The 21,278-nt window shown below is 44.1% G+C and overlaps 1 protein-coding gene across 5 annotated transcripts in view; it reads left to right on the forward strand.

Moving 5' to 3' along the window:
• Sik3 (SIK family kinase 3) overlaps nt 1-21,278 on the forward strand; it is a 205,875-nt gene that overhangs the window by 153,897 nt on the left and 30,700 nt on the right. For all 5 annotated transcript variants that reach the window (XR_008721798.1, XM_055621928.1, XM_055621929.1 and 2 more), the window contains exons 5-6: nt 2,026-2,150; nt 2,620-2,743. Coding sequence is in view for 4 of the 5 variants with exons in the window: in XM_055621928.1 (XP_055477903.1) it covers nt 2,026-2,150; nt 2,620-2,743 (249 nt within the window). In the remaining variant the exon portion in view is untranslated. The remainder of the gene's footprint in view (nt 1-2,025; nt 2,151-2,619; nt 2,744-21,278) is intronic.

The raw sequence follows: 21,278 nt of genomic DNA on the forward strand, positions 1-21,278 counted from the left end.
TTTCTTTCTTTCTTTCTTTCTTTCTTTCTTTCTTTCTTTCTTTCTTTTCTTTTCTTTTCTTGAGCAAGAAGATAACAGGATCTGATTTTGTGTGACAGTCACTGGGCTCTGAATGAATAGCTTAAAGGGAAATTAAGTGATATCGATAGGAAGCATAGTGAATCTTGATCAGAAGTGAGAAAGGTAAGATGATAGGCAGGAATGGGGGCTGGAAAGATGGCTTAACAATGCAGAATACTTGCTGTTTGATTGTGAGGACCAGAGTTCAAAACCCTGCACCTATGTCAGACAGCTCCCCAAAAGCCTGTAACTCCTTCTCCAAGGGATCCAGTTCCCTCTGGCCTTCATGAGCACCTACAGAGACTTGTGCATATACCCTTTCCCCCAATATAAATTTTTTAAAAAGATGACAGATGGAAACAAAACAGGAGAGATAGATCCAAGATACACAAGGAAGAAGTTATTATCCAACTCAAAGGGGAAAAGGAGAGAAGTGCTAAAGATGATGCAGGAGTCTTTAGTGACAGGTGTGTCCACCATTAGTGAGCCTCGTGGGAGCATCACCAGAAGAGCAGGTTTATTGGTCTCTTTCCAAGCAGGTACTGGGAATCCAGAACAGGAACTCATAAAGGGAACTCTCCCATACTGATGAGATTAGAAGCTGAGGGACCTAATGCGTTAGCCCCAAGGAGATACAAAAACTGAAAGTCAATCAAAACCCCAACTCCTGGAAAACTCCTTCTCCAGCTAGTTAGACTGAGAAGTGCTGAGGGCCAAAGGAGACAGAGCTGCCAGCAGAAGAGGAAAGGTGTTGGAGAAGGGAAGGTATGGAGACTTGAAGTTGCTTGGGTTATAGGGAGTGTATTGTGCCTGGGGCAAGAGGTAGTTCAGCCTGACACAGGGACTGTCCAGAAATCAAATATGTATGTTCCGGGGCCTTTATCTTTGGATCTGCCTTTGTTTGTTTGTTTGCTTTGACAGTGTCTCACTGTGTGACTGTGGCTGGCGTGGAACTCTCTATGTTGTCCAGCTCTGTCTGTCTCTGCCTCCCAAGTTCTGGGTTAAAGGTGTGTCACCATGCACAGCAAGCTTGCCATTCTTTTGTGATATCTTAGAATTGTTCCCAAAGACTGGCTCCTCTTGTGTTCTTGAACTTCTTAGATGAGTGGGAAGAAGAGAAAATAATGGAGATGGGGGCTGTTAAAACAGAGTTGAAGTTAATATAAATGTTCTTTGTTCATTTTATAAGTAAACTGCGTTTTCTTTATTTTGAATACATCACTTCAGTAATAACAATGCCACATTGCCTAGTTTTTAAGTGGTCATAAATGTGTTTGTAAAATGTCATATGAAAATTTGGAGCCCTGTTGCGGAGGCATCCATGTATGTCAAGTGCTAGGCCAACCTGTGGGCTCTGACAAATCAGATGTGGTGAAAACGAGAAAGAAAGATCAAGCAATATAACTATATCCAGAAGACAAAGTCACTGCTGCTTTGTGGGTAGATCTGTTGCTAGAGGTGTATCAGTCCAACCTGTGTTCTTATAGAAGACAGTGTCTCAGAGTCTATAGGACAGATGAAGAATGAAGGCGGCTGAGAGGATTTCCCCTGCTTTTAGTTGTGCACTGGACTCCAAGGCTTAAGCACACAGCCAGTACTTTCATCTGGGTGGTACTTCATACCTGTAATCCCAATACTCAAGAGGCAAAGGCATGGAGCATGCCATAAATTCAAGGCCAGCCAGTGAAGCTGGGGGTAGAGAGTCCATACAATTAAAAATGTTTCCCAATATGGGTCTCCCCTCCCTTCACCTCCCCTATATTCCTTCCCCTTCATTTTCCAGGCCCACACATGCAAGGCAGGTGCTGCACCTGACCTATCCCCCAGTTCTTCCAAGCTCAAGTGGCTGGCCGCTTTCTTCCTAGACTTGCTATTTCAGCTTGGTGACCTAGCCCTGTGCTCCACAAACCAGGGAGCAGTGTCTGCTGGGTTGCTGACGTGAGTGCTGTCCACTTGCCTTTCTAGACTTTGGCTTCAGCAACCTCTTCACTCCTGGGCAGCTGCTGAAGACATGGTGTGGCAGCCCTCCCTACGCCGCTCCAGAGCTCTTCGAAGGGAAGGAGTATGATGGGCCCAAAGTAGACATCTGGGTAAGTACTTCCCTTCTTACTGCCTCTTCCCCGCTCCAGATGACCGCTGTCCTGCTGTGGAGGCATAGTGCCATGTGCGCATGGAGAGCATCTTCATATGTACTTGCACACCCTTGCCCAGGCACCGTCTCTCCTCAGCACCCATCTCTCATGAGCCTTGGATTTCAACAACTCCCATTGCATCTGCAGAAGAACCCTGTGAGGGCCTGAGTGGGCGATTCCTGTGCCAAGAACAGGGATTATTCTTTCCAAGAGGCTGGGTTCTGAGAGATATTCGGGATCTCACTCTAAATTCATGTCTGGAAGCAAAGAGTGTTAACTGCTCTGAAGATAATTGGCCTTGACAATGACCCATATTATGTCATAAAGGAAGAAGGAAAAGTTGGTTCCATCATCTTCACATACACTAATGGCCTCTTTTCTTTACTCTGATGCAATTAACTGTCCATACTCTCTGTTTGGGATGCAGAGTCTTGGAGTTGTCCTCTATGTGCTTGTGTGTGGTGCCCTGCCATTTGATGGGAGCACACTGCAGAACCTGCGGGCCCGGGTGCTGAGTGGAAAGTTCCGCATCCCATTTTTTATGTCCACAGGTAAGGGACTTGCCAGCACAAAACTATGACTGGGTTCATGGAGAGTCAGGCATGTTAAGTGATTTCAGAAGTGTAGATGCTGGGTAAATATTGCCCCAGTTACTTCAAGCAAGTTTCCTTAGGAGCAAAACAAGCCACCAGCATTGGCCCAGGGATCTGGGCTTGATCTGGGCCCTGCTCAGTACCAATTTGTCTGAGCCCCTGACTATGCAGATTAGATTAACTGATGTTTATGGAGTCACTGGTGCCATCATGTAGCCACGGTGGTAACAACGTTTGTATTTTACCCTTCTTCCCCACACCCTGTCACTGTGGTGCAGGAGTGCCTGTGTTGGCGAGGATGCCCGGGACAGAGCAGTCTTTGTGTCTTTGTTGATAAGCTCTCATTTCCTAGTTCTGTAGTCTACCTTCAGATTCAAATTGTTTAAAAAACATTTTTGAGCAAGTGGGCAGTAGGAGAATATGCTTGGGGAAATTTTAACACTGAAAACAGATACCAGAACCCCAGTTAGCAGACAATGCAGAACCTGTGTGGGTTCAGCTTCAGTTTGGGGGAGGGGTGAGTATGTTTGGTTGGTTGGATTGAGTTTTTTTGTCACCATTTCTGTGCATATAAGAGGTCATGTCTGAGCCACTCTAGAGAGTGGTACCTTCTGTCTAACTACTTCCTCTTAAGGAGAATATGCACACCTTTAGAATAAGTGGGTGGAATGTGGGCTATGCTTAACTGAGTCATCTCAGAACTGAGAACTTGGGAGGTCATATATCAGGAAATGATGCTACAAGAAAATGAAGTAGGAACCTTTAGGATGGTGGGGGAGAGATCATTCAAAGAGGTACAGTTGGAAATTGTGACATTTTAGGGACAACCAGAAAGAAAGAATGCAGGAGAATCAGAGCCTGAAGGCCCCAGGGAGCAGCTGACAGTGTGCCCAAGTGTAGGAGTTCAGGTGAAGACAGAAGTCGGAGAGTTGAGAAGGAACTTACTTTCGTGTGTCATCAGCAGCGTAAACTTTTGCCTTTACTCTTGGAAGGGAAGAATTAGAGGCTCCTAGAGAGAATGGTATGGTCTGACTTGTGGGGTTTTTTTTTTTACTATATTTTTATTATGAAAAATTTCAAACATAAGTTGAAAACATTTTGCAGTGACTTTTAAAGACAATGCCTGCAGTGGCTATGTTGCTTGTTGAAAGGGGTTTGTAGTGCAGTGCGGTGCTGTGCAGTGTAGGGCAGGGCAGTGTGGGGCAGGGCAGGCTCAGTGAAGGTGCTGCTGGTAAAGGAGCCTGGTTGGCAGGGGCCTGAGAGCACACTGGAATGCCGTGTGGCTGTTCCAGACTGGGAACACTCCTGCATGCTGAACGGCCGGCATGTTGAAAGCACTTTTCAAACATCAGCTCCGTTAAGTATTATGAGCTACATAAGGTTGTTACTACACTCCACAGATGATACCAAGGCTAGGAGAGGTTAAGCAAGTGTCCCTATGTAACACAGCTAATAAGTAGCTGAGCTAGAAGGTGAACCCATGCAGTCTGTCTCCAATAATGTTTGATACTGGATTTTATTAAAGAGAGAATAGTTACAGGTAACCCTAAGGTTTTTACCTGAGCAACAGAAAGGATGGATCTGCTGAAATGAGGATAACTGAGGGAAAATAGTTAAAATTTTGGGGAGATGTTTTAGAAATGTCAAGTTTAAGGTACCTATTAGCTATCTAAACTAGTTTCTGGCCAGCAGCTAAAGAGGAATGAGTTCTGGCCTAGAATCTCTATTTGAGCATCATCAGTGTATACTCCAATGCTTGAAGGCGTGCTGTTTAAAACTATTCTATTTACGCTTCTTATGCCTCTTTCTCCCTTCTCCACCCCAATCCCTTCTCACACCCCAACACTGGGTGGGAGAAAAAGAAGGTTGCTGGGGAGAGTGTACGTAGCTTTCCATAGCTGCTTCCTGTTTAGGGGCAAGTCCAGTGTTCTTTCAGGACATCTCCAACGTCTTCTCATCATGCTGCAGCAACAGCAACTGGCAACAGCAGGGGAGAACCACCAGGAGCAGCAGGGGAGAACCACCAGGAGCAGCAGGGGAGAAGCACTAGCAACTTTCTTTCTCGAGCCCAACATTCTCTGGGCTCTGGCATTTATTTCCTTCCCAGAGTCCTCAGGTTTAAACTATCTGCAGCTGGCAAATTCCCTGTCAGAGGCCACATGAGGCAAATAGTCTGCTGCCATGGACCATTTGAATCAGTGTCGCATCCCACACCTGGGATTAAAGCAAAAACATGTTTACATATCATAAACCAAAACTTCTGCAACAAATGCTACCAGTCACTGTCAAGGTGAGAGGTGTCTAGTGTCTAGGATGTTTAGAAATAAGGAAGGTGAAGAGGGTCAGAAGAATGGTTAGAGAGGAAAGCTGGAATGTGTTCCTGGACAAGTGAAAATGTTCTGGGAGGCTGAGGCAGAGGACAGAGAACAGAATGCTGGCTGTAGAAGAGTGGAGCCACTGCTGAGGCTCAGGTTGCCCAGCAGGGAGCAGATATACGCACACAGCAGGAGAGGAGGGGAAGCCTTGACTCTTTCTGGCTTGACTGGGTGGCTCTAGACCTGGTTATCAGGTGTCCTACCAGTAGCTGCATTTTCTGTTGTCATGGTGACTGCATTTTACCATTCCCTACTAGAAAAAAAAATTAGAACAGCTTTAGGTTCACAGCAGAATTAAGCTGAAGGAACAGAAGATATCCATATGCCCTTTGTCTCATCTGCCACAGCTTCCCTGCTACACACACATACATACCCACACACATGCACTTATGCACATGAAGTAATTCACTTGTTTCACTTATTCCACTTGACACACACACAAAAGCCCCATCACTCAGAGCCTGTAGTTTACATTGGGGTTCACTGTGGGAGTGTGAATTGGCTGGACTTGGACAAGTGTATAAGACATTTATCCACCATGATCAGGTCAGACAGAGTAGCTCCAGCTCTGGGATGATCCCGTATGTGTTTCCTGTTTCTCCCTCCTCTTCTCTCGCTCCCCAGTGGCAGACATTGGTCCTTTCATTGCCTCCATATGTTTTTACTTTTCCAAATGTGATATGGTTGGAAACTTCATGTGTTGTGTGGCTTTTTGTATTGCCCTTTCATGTATGGGCATATACAGTTGGTGTGTCTTGCTAGTTTCCCTTTAGTGCTGAATAATACTCCCTTGCCTGGGTGCACCACAGTTTATCCTTTTGCCCACTGAGAACTGTTGCGGTTGCTTTCCAGTTCTGACAATTGTAACTGAGGTTCATGTGATATCCTTGTGCAGATTTTTGTATGGATGCACATTTTCAGTTCACTTGAGTAAGCACCAAGGAGCATGGCTGTGAGTCCATATGGCAAGAGCTTGTTTAGGTCTGTACCACTGCCTAGCTGCTTTCCTGAGAGCTTCCTTGTGAATGAGAGTTCTTATTGCTTCCCGACTTGCCAGCCTTTGCCTGTTTAGCTTGCTGGGCTTGTTCCCCTCTCACAGGTATGTGGTGGTGTCTTTAATTTGTAGCTCTGGCTCTGTGATTCTGGGCATCTTTTCATTTTGCCTATTTGCTATCTGTACATCTTTGTTGAGGTGTCTCATCAGGTTTTCTTTTTTTTTTTTTTTCTCTCCCCAGCAAAGTCTCACGGTGTTTTCTAAGTTGCCTTTGAACTCTCAGCTTAAGTAATCCTTCTGCCTTAGTCACCCAACTATCTGGAATTGCTCTTTTAAAAAAAAAAAGTTTTATTTTATGTACATTAGTGTGAAGTGTCAGATCCCTTGGAATTGGGGTTACAGACAGTTGTGAGCTGCCATGTGGGTGCTGGGAATTGAACCCGGGTCCCAGATCCTTTTGAAGAGCCGATAGTGCTCTTAACCACTGAGTCATCTCTCCAGCCCGTTCTTTTTTTTTTTTTTTTTTGGTTAAGGTTTTTTTCACTGTCTTCTGAAGCTCATTTTTCTTGCTGCTTCTGAGATATGTGTCCTCTGTCTCCTGAGTGTACTATTTTAGTTATCTCTGCCAGATTTTTCATTCTCTCTTAATTCTTCATATCTCTTGTTCACATAATTTTTCTGAGCCTTCTTATTTGCTGCCATGGCTTCACTGATCACTGTTAGCCCCCCAGTTACCTGTCTTCAAATTCTCTCCTCTGAGGTCTAGGGGTATATATCCAACCATTTGCTATCTAGCATCTTTTAAAACAAAACAAAACAAACCCTTGTTGTTTTGTAATGCTGAGAATTGGGCCCAGGGCCCTGAGGATGTTAGGCAGGCATTCCACCACAGGCTATTAATCAGGGTCTTCCTTTTATATCTTGAAATCACATCATTAAAACATTTTCCAAAATGCACTTCGTTCCCTATCCACAAGTTTGCTCTATTTGGTGCCCACTGTCCTAGTGAATGCTGTCCCCTTCTGAGGCTTGGCAGAAACAAGTCTTGATTGTTTCTTCTCTTAGCATCACCAGAGCAAATTAGTCATTGAGGGCTGTACCGTCAATCCTCCATTCCTGTAGCCATTCATATAGAACGTGCTGTCAACTTTCTTCTCTTGCCAAAATTAGACAGTATGTATCCTGGTCTATTCTCCATGCTGTTGCATGGAGAAACCTTTGCAGACATGAATAAGAAACTACACCAAGCCTCACATATGCATACACACAAATCTGATCATACTATGTTGTAGTGGAAAATGTTCAATGGTTTACCATTGCCTTAAAGTTTACTCCTAGTATGCCTAAAGCACTGAATTGCAAGTATTTTTATTACAACCATAATAAAAATATACTTTTTAGGTAACCTAGAATACACATATACTCACATTGAAAAATCAAAATATACTGTCTTGAGACCATCTCACTCTATTTTATACCCCAGGTTGATTTTAACCTCAAGATCCATCTGCCTCAGTCTCCTGAGTGCTGGGGTTACCGGCATGTCACCAGCCTCACCCAAGAGCTGCTCTGCTCCAGTACTGTGGTCAAATCTAGGGCTTCAACCTGTCAGTCAATATCACCAGCCACCCTCCAGCATTTTTTAAAGGGCAAAGCTCATTTTTACTATTGGCATCATACTTCGATATATTTTATTCTGTTCTTTAGATGCTGGCTGCAACTTTGTGAATTGATCTCACAACCAGTGTTTTTGTAAAATGGTGGCAATAGAACTCCTTTGGGAGCTGACCTCTGCCTTTCTTAGATCCCCAACTCCCAGCTATAACCTCTCCCCAAATCACTTCTGTTTCCTTGAATGTCATCTCTTCTGGAACATTTTCCTCTGCCCGATACTTCCTTCTTTCCAGACTCCATTCTACTCACTCTTGTAGACTCCAACAAATCTGTTGTAATTAATTCTTTCATTATATACCTTCCACACCAAACTCTGAACTTAGAGTATTTGAAAACAAAACATCTTTCCCATAATTATTTAGAATCTACCAGAGTGTCTGGCACCAAGCAGCATTTACTACATACTGATTCTTTGAGTGAAATCCTCCTGTGTCCCAGGGGCTTTCATTTAATCTTAAAATCAGGATGGCTGTGGTGGTCCATAATTTTAACCCCAGCCCTCAGAGGCAGGTGAATCAAGGCCAGCCTGGTCTGCATAGTAAGACCTAAAACAAACAAACAAAAAAAGAGAGATCACAAATGTACACAATTGTGACTCCTGCAGCACTCACTGCCCCCGCCCCATCTTGTTTTCTGTTTTCTGACCTCAGGCCCTGGGCTTTAGTCAAGAAGGTCCTTGCCATTTCTCAGACTCGGCAAACACACTCTCCTGTCGCTCCAGGTGGGCACTGAAGCCTCTCCTGACCCCGCAGCCACCACCAGTGTTTTTCATAGTCCTGGCTGTCTTAACGCTTGTCTGACTTCACATGCTGTAGCAATTGCTGTCTTCCACCTCCCACTTCATCAGCAGCTGATGAAAACAGTTTAGGTTTTCTCCACTGCTATATTCCCAGGCCTTGGGATAGTATTTATAAAGTATTTTCCTATATTTCATCTGCTTTAACTATGTGCCTACACTCTGGAATTGTTACCATATATTGCTTTGTTGCTTGCTGGTGAAGTTTAGAAAAATGAGTTTCCTTGTGAAAGCCACACTGATGAGCAGAGCTTACCCACCCCTCAGATGCTGTATTGTTCTGCTCCACCTCACTGTTGCAAAAAGGGGCAGACAATAAACCATTTCCTCTGCTTTTCCAGTGTCCAAAGTATTTCCTGTGAGTGGTTTGGATCTCCTCTGTCTTCCACCCCCGCCTCCCACACCATGGCAGAGGTTCTTGCTCAATCAGGCCTTCCCAAAGCTGCTGAGAATAGCTCCTGGCAAATAACTGCTAAAGCCACACTCTTAGTAAGTTATCATAAAAGCTGAAAGATTCTAAGAATGACAGCCTTATTGTCCTAAATATTCTCATTCTATAATCCCAGAGAGGAAATTCCCTGAGTAGAATAAAAGACGACTCTGTAAGATTAAGTGCAGAAAATGAGAAATGAACCAATGTAGGAAATGAGTTGACAATTGCCATCTTTCTATACACTCGTTCTCGTCCTCAGCAAAGATATCCTCCAAGTATCATGGAATTCTGATTCAAGGGAAGGATGTCGAGAGTCTGGCCCTGGGTCAGCTTGCTGTCTCTGGGCATAGTTGTGACTCACCTGGACTTGGCTCCTTTTGTGGAGGTCGGAATTGTCAGGTCTGCTGTCGCTCTCTTTCTGTTTCCATCACTGTTCCATAAGGGCAGTTTAGTTGAGGATCGTCCTTAGGCACAAGGCCTGTTCTCAGTCTGTTACCAACTTGAACTGAGCTTACTGATTTCTGCAAAAAGATGTAGAAGCTCACTCCAGGCTGGGATCATTCTCCCACATTAGCATGTGAAATCCACTATCCTTTTCTGGCCTACTTGGATTCCAGAGTGTCACCAGCAGTGTGAGAGACCAGGCTCAGCAGATGGACATTGTTTCAAGAATCTGAAGATTCTTTTCTGCAGTAACTGTGGGATGAAGTTGTCCTCACACAGTGTGTCAAACCCTGTTGGACACAAGCAGTCTTCCATGGGTGTCCTGAGAGCTACTAAGCTCACATACTGTTAAGCAGCATTTCTTCTGGGCTGGAGTGATTTTATATCACCTAGTTTATTATGGGCTCTTCTCCCCAAGCCCCGGGACAGCACGTCACATTTACACAGCTGCATCTTTTGGAGCCCAGCGCCTGGCAGGACATACATATATTTTCAGCAAATGTTTTGAATGAAATATAGAAGAAACCACAGCGCTGGGCATATGGTGCTGCACCCCACACCTTTAATCTCAGCACTCAGGAGGCAGAGGCAGACAGATCTCTGTGAGGGTGGGGCCAGCCTGCTCTACATAGCAAGTTCCTGCACAGGGCTACACAACAGAGATGCCGCCTCAAGTCCCACCCCCTCAAAAAAGGAAAATCGAGAAAGAACTTACTACTTAACTGTAGAATCTTCCTTGTTGTATTATTAAAGTGGTAGGTAACTCACTGATGGTCTTATTCAGTAAAGGAATTGTATAATATTGCGTTATGTAGATGACTAGATCAAGTGACTTCTGGTTAGCTTGAAAAGGTATTTTGAACCAGCTCTCTCCAGTCTGTCATCCCAGCACTCAGGAGGCTGAAACAGGAGACACACAAGTGAGTTGAAGCCAACACTGGCTACATAGTGGGGTGGAGGCCAGACTGGGCTACATAGTGGAACCATCTCACAGTGGAGGGGAAAAACAAAACACAAAATAAAAACAACTATTTGATTACTGTAAAGTTGGCTCTCTAGTCGCTAGTAAATTATGTTTGGCACAGGCTGGTGTTTTTTGAGTGAAGCTTCTTGGATCAACCCAGAGCTCAGAGCTGTCATTCAAGTAGTGTTTCAGCCTTAGCCACATGCCAATGAGGGGACTCAGTTTCCTGAACTCATACAACATGAGACCTGGTCTGACCAGTATCAGCAGAGGCTTCATCTGACTTCGTCCATTGATGGAAGCCAGCAATGTAGGCATTTGGTTACTAGATTCACTTCCTAATAATACATTTTAAATCCATGGATTCTCCTGTTAAATACCACCTATGAGCAAGCATAGTCAGATCATTTACTTAACGGAAGGAAAATTAATTTGCCATGAAGAAACTGCAGCGATGCTGAGTGCATTGAGATCTCTTGTGGGCAATATTTTTGAGTCCTTATTGATTAGACTTCATTGGGACTTAATTAGCTGTAATATTGCATAAGCATTTTATCACTGGGAATGCAAGACCCCGCTTACATAAAGCTTCTGATGGAGAATATGGCCTGCAGCTACTGCCAGAAAGCTTCCACTTAGAGGAAAGTAACTGCCTCATCAGCTTACTCATCAAGAACCACATAGTGTCTACTGTGGCGAAAAGCACTTTGTGGAGAGGAATGGGACGGGGAATGGGCGTCACGTGCCTGCTGGGCTTCGGGTGCAGCAGGGTGTCTTTGGAGGTCTGCTGTCCATCTAAAGAGAAAAACCTGTGGTGCTTTGGTGTCCATACACACAGGGAACACATCTCATGCTAGAGAGCTGGGTGTGTGCCACAGACCTGTAATACCAGCACTTGGAAGGCAGAGGCAGGAGGATACAGGTCACCCTCAGCTCTATGCCCCTTTCAAGGCCAACCTGTGATCTATGAGATCTGTTTAAAACACAAAAGGAAGCAAAGCTAGACCTGTTTGTGAGAGTGAGGCAGGCATCTCACTGTTCCCATGACAGAGTGTTGATACTGTTCTGTTCATCCGTTCCAAGTGAACTGTTTTCTGAATTACAGAAACTCTTTATAGGAAAATGGAGAAAGAAAGGTCCAGGTAGAGCTTGATGCTTGGGTGGCTTTTGGGTAACAACTAACATTGGGGTCCTGTGTACTAGACACAGCTGATAGAACTTTCTAGTGCTCAGCAGGCTGTCTATCCCCTGAGAGATGCTGAACGATGCCATTTGATTTGTGCAAAAATGAAGGCACACTAGGGTTAAGAGGTGTCCTCACTTGATAAATGCCAGAACTAAGCTTTGAGCCTTGGCAGTCTGGCATCAGAGAACACCTGACCATTTTCAGTTACATTTAGTTCTTGGTAAATACATACCTGGCAAGCTATTCAAAGTACGAGGAGAGTGCTGGAGTGGATATCAAAGAAGAGGCCATGAGATGGCCCTGCAGATAAAGGCCTGACGACTTAAGTTCCCCTTCCAACATACCCACCCACCCACCACACACAGGAGCTTAAATTCAGATGTTAAAAACTACTTGATTAGGAGCAAGTACTCTGGGGTGCAACTGAGCCAGACTTCAACCCCATTGCAGTGACAAGAGCAGCGTGCCCTTCCACACATGAGCTATGACATGGGCAGCCTCTAGCAAGCAGTATGGCCAGCAGGGGTCTTCTCAAGGTTGGCACAACAGCCAAATTGGGGTATATTTAGCCCTTAACCAGGATCTCCCAATTTCTGAATCCCAACTCTGTCTGTGGCCCAACTACCTGAACAGAGGCAGGGTGCTTGCCTGGTTATGTGCTCCAACACTGTTACTAGCCCCATCTACCCTCACAGGAAATGAGGACATGGCGGGAGAAGGAAGAGGGAGAGAATTGAAATAGGTGTTTGTCTGATGGGTTGAAATACATGGGTTAAGGCCTCCCTCGCTGTCTCCCTCTGCTGACAGAAGGCCTTCACCACTGGCTCTGTCTGAACTGTTTTTGTACAGCTTCTGTGTTTAGCCACTAAAGTGCTTACAATTCCTGATGAGAACTCTCTTTCTCTGCTGTAGAATATTGTGCTCACAGTTACAGAAACCAATGGTGATGAGAGTCATATTTAACACAGTAATTTTATCATGCGGTCTAAATGCTGCTGCTCACTGTATGTAGTTGGAGGTCAACAAAAGCTTATTGAAGTGAAAAAATGAAGATAGTCCTTAGCTTTTCAAAAGGATGAAAGGAAAAAAAAACTCTACACACTTTCTTAATATTACAATATCCCTTTAGATTTTTATTTTGTTTTTATGTGGGTGTTTTGCTTGCATATATGTGCATGCACTTTGTGCATGCCTGGAGCCGTTGGAGGCGAGAAGAAGACATCAGATTCCCTGGAACTGGAGTTATAAGTAGCTGTGAGTTGACGTGTGGGTCCTGGGAACCAAACTCAGGTTTTCTCTAAGAGAACAAACTGCTGGTTTAGGTTACTACAGAAATACTAAACTTTCTAAATATTAAATTTCTAAAATGCTGAAATATAAATACTGCTTTAAATAATCAGTCCTTTATCTTTGGATTTAGAAATGTGTATGCATTTCTGCTTTGGTAATGGTGAATCAAATTTTAAATTATAAACTTGATATGGTGGTCCATGTTTGCCTGTAATCCCAAATTCTGGGGCAGGTGGGGACAGGAGGATTATGAGTTCAAGGCCAGCTTGCAATATATAGTGAAATCTTGTATGTATTAAAAGCAAAAGCAAGTCAGGAGGTAGTGAGCATTTGGGAGGCATTGACAGGCAGTGTGAGGGCTGCCTGGTCTACAGAGTGAGTTCCAGGCCAGCCAGAGCTACACAGAGAAACCGTGTTTCCAAAAAACAAACAAAAAAGCAAAATAAAACAAGGCAACAAGGGTCATGAGAAGTGACTCAGCAGTTAAGAGCACTGGCTGCTCTTCCAGAGGCTTTGAGTTGGATTTCAGGCACCCACAAAGTAGCTCACAACCATCTCCAGCTGGCGTTCCTGGGGATCTAACCTTGTCTCTGGCCTCCACAGGTGCTGTATGCATGAGGTGCACAAACATACGTGTAATAAAATTCCCACAGGCATAAAATTATTAATTTTAAAAAAGCAATAATATTGGTGATAATAATAAGTAAAAATATTCAAAAAATTTTTAAAGACTATTTTCCTTCTTTGTTTAGTTTTTTTTTTTTTTTTTTTGGAGAGAGGGATGTGGGGAGTCTCAAGACAGGGTTACTCTATGTAGCCCTGGTTGTCCTAGAACTTACTGTGTAGACCTGGCTGGCCTCAGACTCACAGAAATCCACCTTTCTCTGCTTCTCAAGTGATGGGATTAAAGGCCAGAGACACCCCACCCCACCTTTATGTAGATTTGAAAGAGGACCAAGTCAGATAAGTTTCCCTGCTGCTGGCAGTTGGCAGTGATGGGACTTCCTGTGCAGAGTGGTGAAAGTCGTTTCTAGGGCGCAGTCCACAGCAGAATGGGGACTGCTAGCTGTAGACAACTTCTTAACAAAAGGTAAGAACCAGAACATAAAGCTGTTCTTAAAATTCATGTAGCTTTTCATTATTTCTAAAAGGATCACGGCAGACTTTATTTTGTGTTTATAGACGAAATTTGCAGAGCCAGGTGTGATGGCGCATGTCTGTAGCCCCACCACCTGAAGGGACAAGAGCAAGTTCAGTGCCAGCCTGGGCTCCCTAGTGAGAAGTGGTTTCAAAGACACGGCAGTGGGGAGGGGAAGAGACAGAAAGACCAAGTAGGGAGGGAATATGAGAATGTTTTATTTGTGGTTTTTCTTTTTGGAAAAAAGCAATCAGCATTACTGAGACGCTCTGAGTCACAAACATCTGTAAGTCCAGAGCGTATAAAGCATCGCAGACTCCTGACAGCCACGTGGCTCTGTGTGGAGGCTCCTTGCAGCCCTCTGGCGAGCTGTGTGTCTGTAGGGTCTGTTCCCTGTTCTGATCCCTGACTTGCACAGAGCTTGGCAGCAGTGCCAACTCAAATCCAGATCCCGAAATGCAATTTAACTGGTGGCAAATTCCAAAAGTTGTTCATTATCCATGGAAATGGATGTTTTAGAGATTTGACTGCCAATTAATTTTTCTTCTCATTTTGGATTTTGATAGAAAAATAGAGCTCTCTGAAATTTGAATTGCTGTAAAAGTAATCTATTACTAAGAGGTAGACATTGCTAAGAAACATGATAAAATTGTCTAAAATATAGACCTTGGTGCTGAACACTTGGAATCACATATGCATTTAAGCATGTGTGTTATTCTAAGAGAAACTAGAGTGGACATCTTTTTCCACACACTTGGGAAAAGCATGGGTTTCCGGATAATTGTATCTTACACTCTTACAGTGCCCTCTGGCACCCAGATGTCTTCTCCAGCTCAAAGGAGCCGTGCATGTCGCAGGAATCCATGACTTCATTTCTTTGAGACCGTGCCTCTGCCTCAGACCAGGGAACAATGCTTTGCAATGCCCCTTACTTTGCCGCTACTTGAAAGGTACAAGTACGCCCGGCTTTCCTTCATGGAATCAGCCCAGAGGTTCTCATGATCCCACAGAACTCTGTTCTACTTGTCTGACCTGGCTGGCAGTGCCTGTTGTGTCCATCCCCCGCAATCACCTGAGTTCAGTCTTGAGTAGGACTTTAATCCTAAGCACTGAATCATCAGCAGGTGAACCCCCTCCACACACACCTTTTCATGTTGTCCTGCTCCCAACATGTCGCTCACCTGCTTGTCATTCCTCACCTCATGCTCCTTTTTCATCTCATTCATAGTGTTCCAGCCATGATTTCACCAAGCCCCATTTGGAACCAGCTTGTAAGTCTCTGTGGTGATCCAGCCTTTGGAGTTTACTCAGTATCTTATCTGCTGGATAAGAGAAGTGTTTTCTTTTGCTTTTCTAAAGCTATGCTGGGTGCTACCTCAAACACTAATAATGTGTTGTGGTTTTAAGATTTATTTATTTATTATGTATACAGTGTTCTGCCTGCATGTACACATTCATGCCAGAAGAGGGCACCAGATAGTTGTGAATCATGTGGCTACTGGGAATTAAACTCAGGACCTTTAGAAGAGCAGCCAGTGCTCTTAACCTCTGAGCCATCTCTCCAGCCTCACTAATAATGGTTTTTTTGTTTGTTTGTGGGCTTTTTGTTTTGTTTTTTGGCATAGTGTTTCTCTATGTAGCCCAAACTGTCTTGAGACTCACTCTGTAGACCAAGTTGGCCTTGAACTCAGAGACTCAGAGATACACTTGCTTCTGCCTCTCAAGTTCTGGGATTAAAGACACATGCCACCACCACATCCAGCTAATAGTAATCTATTTTATAACATGGTATTTAGGTTAAGAATTTTCTAGGAGGGCTCATGAGGTGGTTCAGTGGAAAGGCCTTAGCCAGACAAACCTGGTAACCCAAGTTTGTTTTCTGGACTGCTGACTACCCATCTTTTCAAGGTGGAAGAGAACCAGATTCACAAAACCAGCCTCTGACCTCCACACATAGGCCAGGGTGTGCATGTATGCACACAATAATAGTCGAATAAACAACCCCAATTCAAAAGCTGAGGACACTTGACACAGGAGGATCATGAGCTCAAAATTGGCCCGAGTCTGGCTTATTCAAAAAAACGAAACAACAACAAAAAGGAACAGACTTTTATTATCTGCCTAAGTTTCTTAATTTCTCAGATTTTCAACTTCTTAAAAAATAGAGACAATGGGGCTGGAGAGATGGCTCAGAGGTTAAGAGCACTTGCTGTTTTTCCAAAGGTCATGAGTTCAATTTACAGCACCCACGTGGTGGCTCACAACCATCTAAAATGAAATCCAGTGCCCTCTTCTGGTGTGCAGGGGTACATGCAATACACATTTGTATACGTAATAAATAAATAAATCTTAAAAAAAAAATGGAGACAGTAGTAACAGTTTCTGAATGAATCTGTGCTGACCTTTGATCCCCCTTTTCTTGTTTTGACCGGATACAGCAGCACACCTAAATCTTTAGTGAAATGATGGTTTTCTGGCCATTCCAGCTTGAAACGTGGGAAGGGCTGTTCTGCTCTGACATCTTAGGTGTTTTCTATTTTCATTTTTCTTTGTTTTGAGACTGTTTCACACTGTAATTCAGTTCCCCTGGTACTCCCAGCATTGGTCACACAGCCCAGGCAGCCTCAACCTGTGGCAGTCAGCCTACAAGTGCTGGATTTACAGCATGAGCCATCAAGCTCCAAGTTTGTTATTGTGTGGTCTGGGGACAATGTTCACTACGTACTTGGCCTTGATGATCGTCCTGTCCCAGCTCCCATATACCAAAAGCATAAGCATACACTATCACGGCTGGTTCCTTAGAGCATTACAGTTGTCAGTAAGGTTTGTCGCAGTCACTGGTGCTGTGTTCTTACACCAGCCATTTGGGGGACCTGATTCATGTCATCTTTGACGGTTCCCATTCTCCTTCAAACATAAGTCTGAGTGTCTTTGAATGACCTCCTAAATGCCAACTGTATGATACGTTCCTAGTGAAAACGAGATTACCACATCATAGACAGACCATTCCTTTATCACTTTTAAGGAGTTTTGAGAATTGTGGGCAGTTGACCAAGGAGTTCATCATGTCCCTTGTTACCTAGAATGCTGATCTGTAAAATGAGATAGTAGCTGTGACTAAAGTGTGGCCTTGCACTGTGACACACACCTCCTTCCCTGTGCACCCAGATCTCGCATCTCCATCTCATCAGCGCTGGTACTGGAAAGCCCTTTCCTACATTGTACGGTATATTCCAAATGGTCCACATTCAGATCTTTGGCCAGCAGAATCTGCCCACAGCCCTGTCTGTGGAATATCCCTCAGACGAGAACAGCCCAGAGTGTCCCTTCCTGCCTACATCTTCTACCTTTCTCCATGAAAAATAAACCTCAGAATGATTTCACTTATTCTTTTGTCATGGAAATTAGGTGAATCTTTATTGAATTCTATCTTTCAATGAATATAAAGGTTTTTTTCACCTGCGCGCACGCGTGCGCGCACACACACACACACACACACACACACACACCTTTGCTTAGTTTAGTATCCATCTCAAGCCAAACACCTTCAGCCTCCTTGAAAAAAATTCTCTTTAAAGACAAAGATGTCAGTTGCCATCTCAGATAGAGTTACAGACAGCCTTCACTGCAGTTGTAGGGCCATTTGGAAACCCAGTCCTCGGTTATCCAAAAGCCTTTCAGTGTGTCAGGTCCACACTGCACATCACGCCAAAGGGGGACTGAGTTCCCCTGCCCCTGGTGATTTCGGTGAAGAGAGCATGAGGAGTTGTCTGTGGGCTGCTTCTCTAGCGTGAGCAGTCAAGCAGCTCTGCTGCTGTGTCCCGCAGTCCTGGCTCTCAGCAAAGGGACACAGGAGAAGCCACTTTACCGTGGCACCTGGGGTGGGCAGCTCACACCTTTGCTTTGCCTCAGTCTTCTGTTGCTCATTTGCGTGTTCTGTGGTTGTGGTTTTTGCACGTCCTGTGGTTTGGAAGTGTTCATTGCCTTTTCATATTTTGTGTAGAGTAGTGTGTTCAGATCTCATCTGAATTCAATTTCATGAGCTATGTGACTCGGAGAAAATGTGGCTTGATGCCGAGTTCGGCCGTGTTTCACCCTCTGCAACAGATGAAAAGTATTAGCTTCTGATCCTCTGCCAGTTTCTGTTCCATATAACGGAGAGGATCAGCACCCTTGCCCTTGTGCCGTTGACATGAAGCAGAGGTCTCTAATCTTCGGCCTGTACACATCTAGGGAATCTTTTCAAATTCTTTTGGCTCCCTGAACAATCAAAAATTAATGAAAGTTTGTGTACATAATTTCCTGTGGCTTATTTGTTTGTTTGTTTGTTTTGTGGAGAGTCTTCAGGGTCTCCTAGGATAAATAATGGTTAAGGGTGATTGAACAGAAGTTTCAAAATCCTGGTATTGAGGTTTGCATTGGGACTTAGTATAACAGGTTCTGTTTGTTGGTTGTTTAAAGAAATTGCCTAGAAAAGGAAATCTTTGTTTTAAAGCAGGCCTGTTACAAGCATTATTTGGCCTTGGTCCCCTGATGTCCTGTACTGAATTTTGGTGGAAAAACCATAGGAAACAGTTTACTGCCATCTAGAGGCTTGAACAACAACCTCACAACTTCCAAAGCATGCCCTGGGAATTAATTAAGAGCACCCTTTATAGCATGTGTGTCTTCCTGCTTTTGGGTTAGCTCACTCAAGATGCTCTTTTCTAGTTCCATCCATTTGCCTGCAGATTTCATGCTTTTCTTGTTTTTGATAGCTGAATAGTATTCCATTGTGAAAATGTATCACAATTTCTGTATCCATTCCTCCGTTGAGGGACATCTGGGTTGTTTCCAGGTTCTGGCTATTACTACAAATAAAGCTGCTATGAACATAGTTGAGCAAATATCCTTATTGTGTGATGGAGCATCATTCAGGTATACGCCCAGGAGTGGTATAGCTGGGTCTTGAGGTGGCACTGTTCCTAGTTTTTCTGAGAAAGCACTAGGTTGATTTCCAAAATGGTTATAATGGAGGAGTAATAAGGAGTAATGAACCCAGTAATGGAGGAGGGTTCCCCTTTCTCCACATCCTCTCCAATATGTGTTGTCACTTGAGTTTTTGATCTTAGCTATTCTGGTGAGTGTAAGCTGGAATCCCAGAGCTGTTTTAATTTTTCCTGATGACTAAGGACATTGCGCATTTCTTCAAGTGTTTCTCCACCATTCAATACTCACCTATAAGCAGATATTAGCCATATAACATAGGATAAACATACTAAAAGCTACAGACCTAAAGAAGCTAAATAACAAGGACTCTAGGGGAGTGTGCTTAAATCTCATTCAGAATGGCAAACAGGACAGACACCTGATGACACCGAAGAAAGGGAACAGGATGAGAGCCTACCACAGATGTCCTCTGAAAGACTCCACCCAGCAGGGGATTGAGTAGATTCAGAGACCCACAGCCAGACTTTGGGCAGCGCGCAAGGAGTCTTATGGAAAGGGAGGAGGTAGAAGGACCCAGAGGGGACAGGAACTCTACAAGGATAGCAACAGACCCCTAAAAAATCTAGGCAGGATGGGAGGTGTGCTATAGGACCATGCATAGAGAGGACCTAGACCCCCTGCTCAGATGTAGCTCATAGGCAGCTCAGTCTCCAAGTGAGTTCTCTAATAAGAGGAGCAGGGCCAGTCTCTGACATGAACTCAATTGCCTGCTCTTTGATCATTTCCCCCTGGCAGAGTGGCCTTATTAGGCTACAGAGGAAGAGAATCCAGGTAGTCCTGGTGAGACTTGATAGGCTAAGGTTAGCTGGTAGGAGAGGAGGACTTCTCCTTTTCAGTACACTAAGGGGAGTTGGGGGGTGGAGAGAGGGATGGTGGGACCAGGAGGAGGTGAGGGAGGGGGTTACAGTTGGGATACAAAGTGAATAAATTGTTAAATAAATAAATAAATAAAGTAATTAAAAAAAAACACCTTTTTTCTCCTCTCTCAAGTGGTTGCAGACCATAAGCCCATATGTCATGGATGCTACCGTGCTATAGGTCACTGTGCTACATAGTTTTAGAATGGGGAGACATAGTCTTTCAGATCTGAACTACACTTGAATAATACACCTTTGCTCAAAAGCAAAAACAAATTGATATTTTTATTTGTAGTCAAGAGCATAGCCTTGTGGTAGCTGAGTGCATTACCTTTTCAAAATCTTGTTTCTTCATTTATAAATGGGGCTCTTCATAGCACCTAACCTAGGATTATTATGAAGATTAAATGAAATAGAAAGCATTTTCACCATATAGACTTGTCTGGTTAAGATGAATATTTAGTAAATATTTATTCATATATTCAGTTGATACTCAGTTTCCAATAGATATAATAATCATTTTTGGTATTGGATATTCCAGATTGTATATGACAGTAGAAAAGACGTGTGCTTTCCATTGTGACAGAGATAGTAAGCAAGTATAAACAAGACAAGTCCTTAAATAATTCACCTAAAGAAAAGTCACATGACACGATGAAGCTCAACTGAGCCTGTTTTCATGTCAGAGGTCAGGGAAGAGTTTCCAAGAAAGTGACAGTTAAGCCCTTACCTGCATGGCACGGGGCCCCACCATGAGAAGGCCTGAGGAGCACGCATAGAAGTCAGACAGTGGAGAGAGGGGCCTATGTTAGGTGAGCAAACAGGAGCCTCGAGGCCCAGGACTGTGGATATTCATTCTGAGGATCATGAGAGGAAATTGTAGAATTATTAAAGTGGTGTTGATCTAGCCTTAGCTTTAGAAAAATCCCCACGGAGAATAGGATGTAACTGGAGCAAGAACAGAAGCAGAAAGACCCCTTAGGATTCCTTTCTGGTTGTCTAAGCAAGCAATGATGGCTTGAGTGAAGGACTGTGGTGGTGGTTTGGGTAGATGGGCCCCACGCTCTCCATAGGATTGAGGCAACCTAACAGTTGTGGTTAAGTCCGCCAGGTCAGGTGTTGGGGAGATGCGTCATTGGGTGAAGTGCTTGCAGTGCTGTGTTTATCTCATGCAAAGGTGGGCATGGTGGTACACACCTGAAACCCCAACACTGAGGGTGGGGATGCAAAGACCTCAGCTTTACTGCCCAGCTCGTCCAACTGAGTTGCTGAGCTTCATGTTTATGGGAGGCTTTGTCTCAAACAATAAGATAGACACAACTGAGGAAGACATCCTAGCACCACCTCCTTCCT

This window comes from Psammomys obesus, unplaced genomic scaffold (genome assembly GCF_907164565.1).
Source record: "Psammomys obesus unplaced genomic scaffold, mPsaObe1.curated_primary_1811, whole genome shotgun sequence".
NCBI classification, from domain to species: Eukaryota; Metazoa; Chordata; class Mammalia; order Rodentia; family Muridae; genus Psammomys; species Psammomys obesus.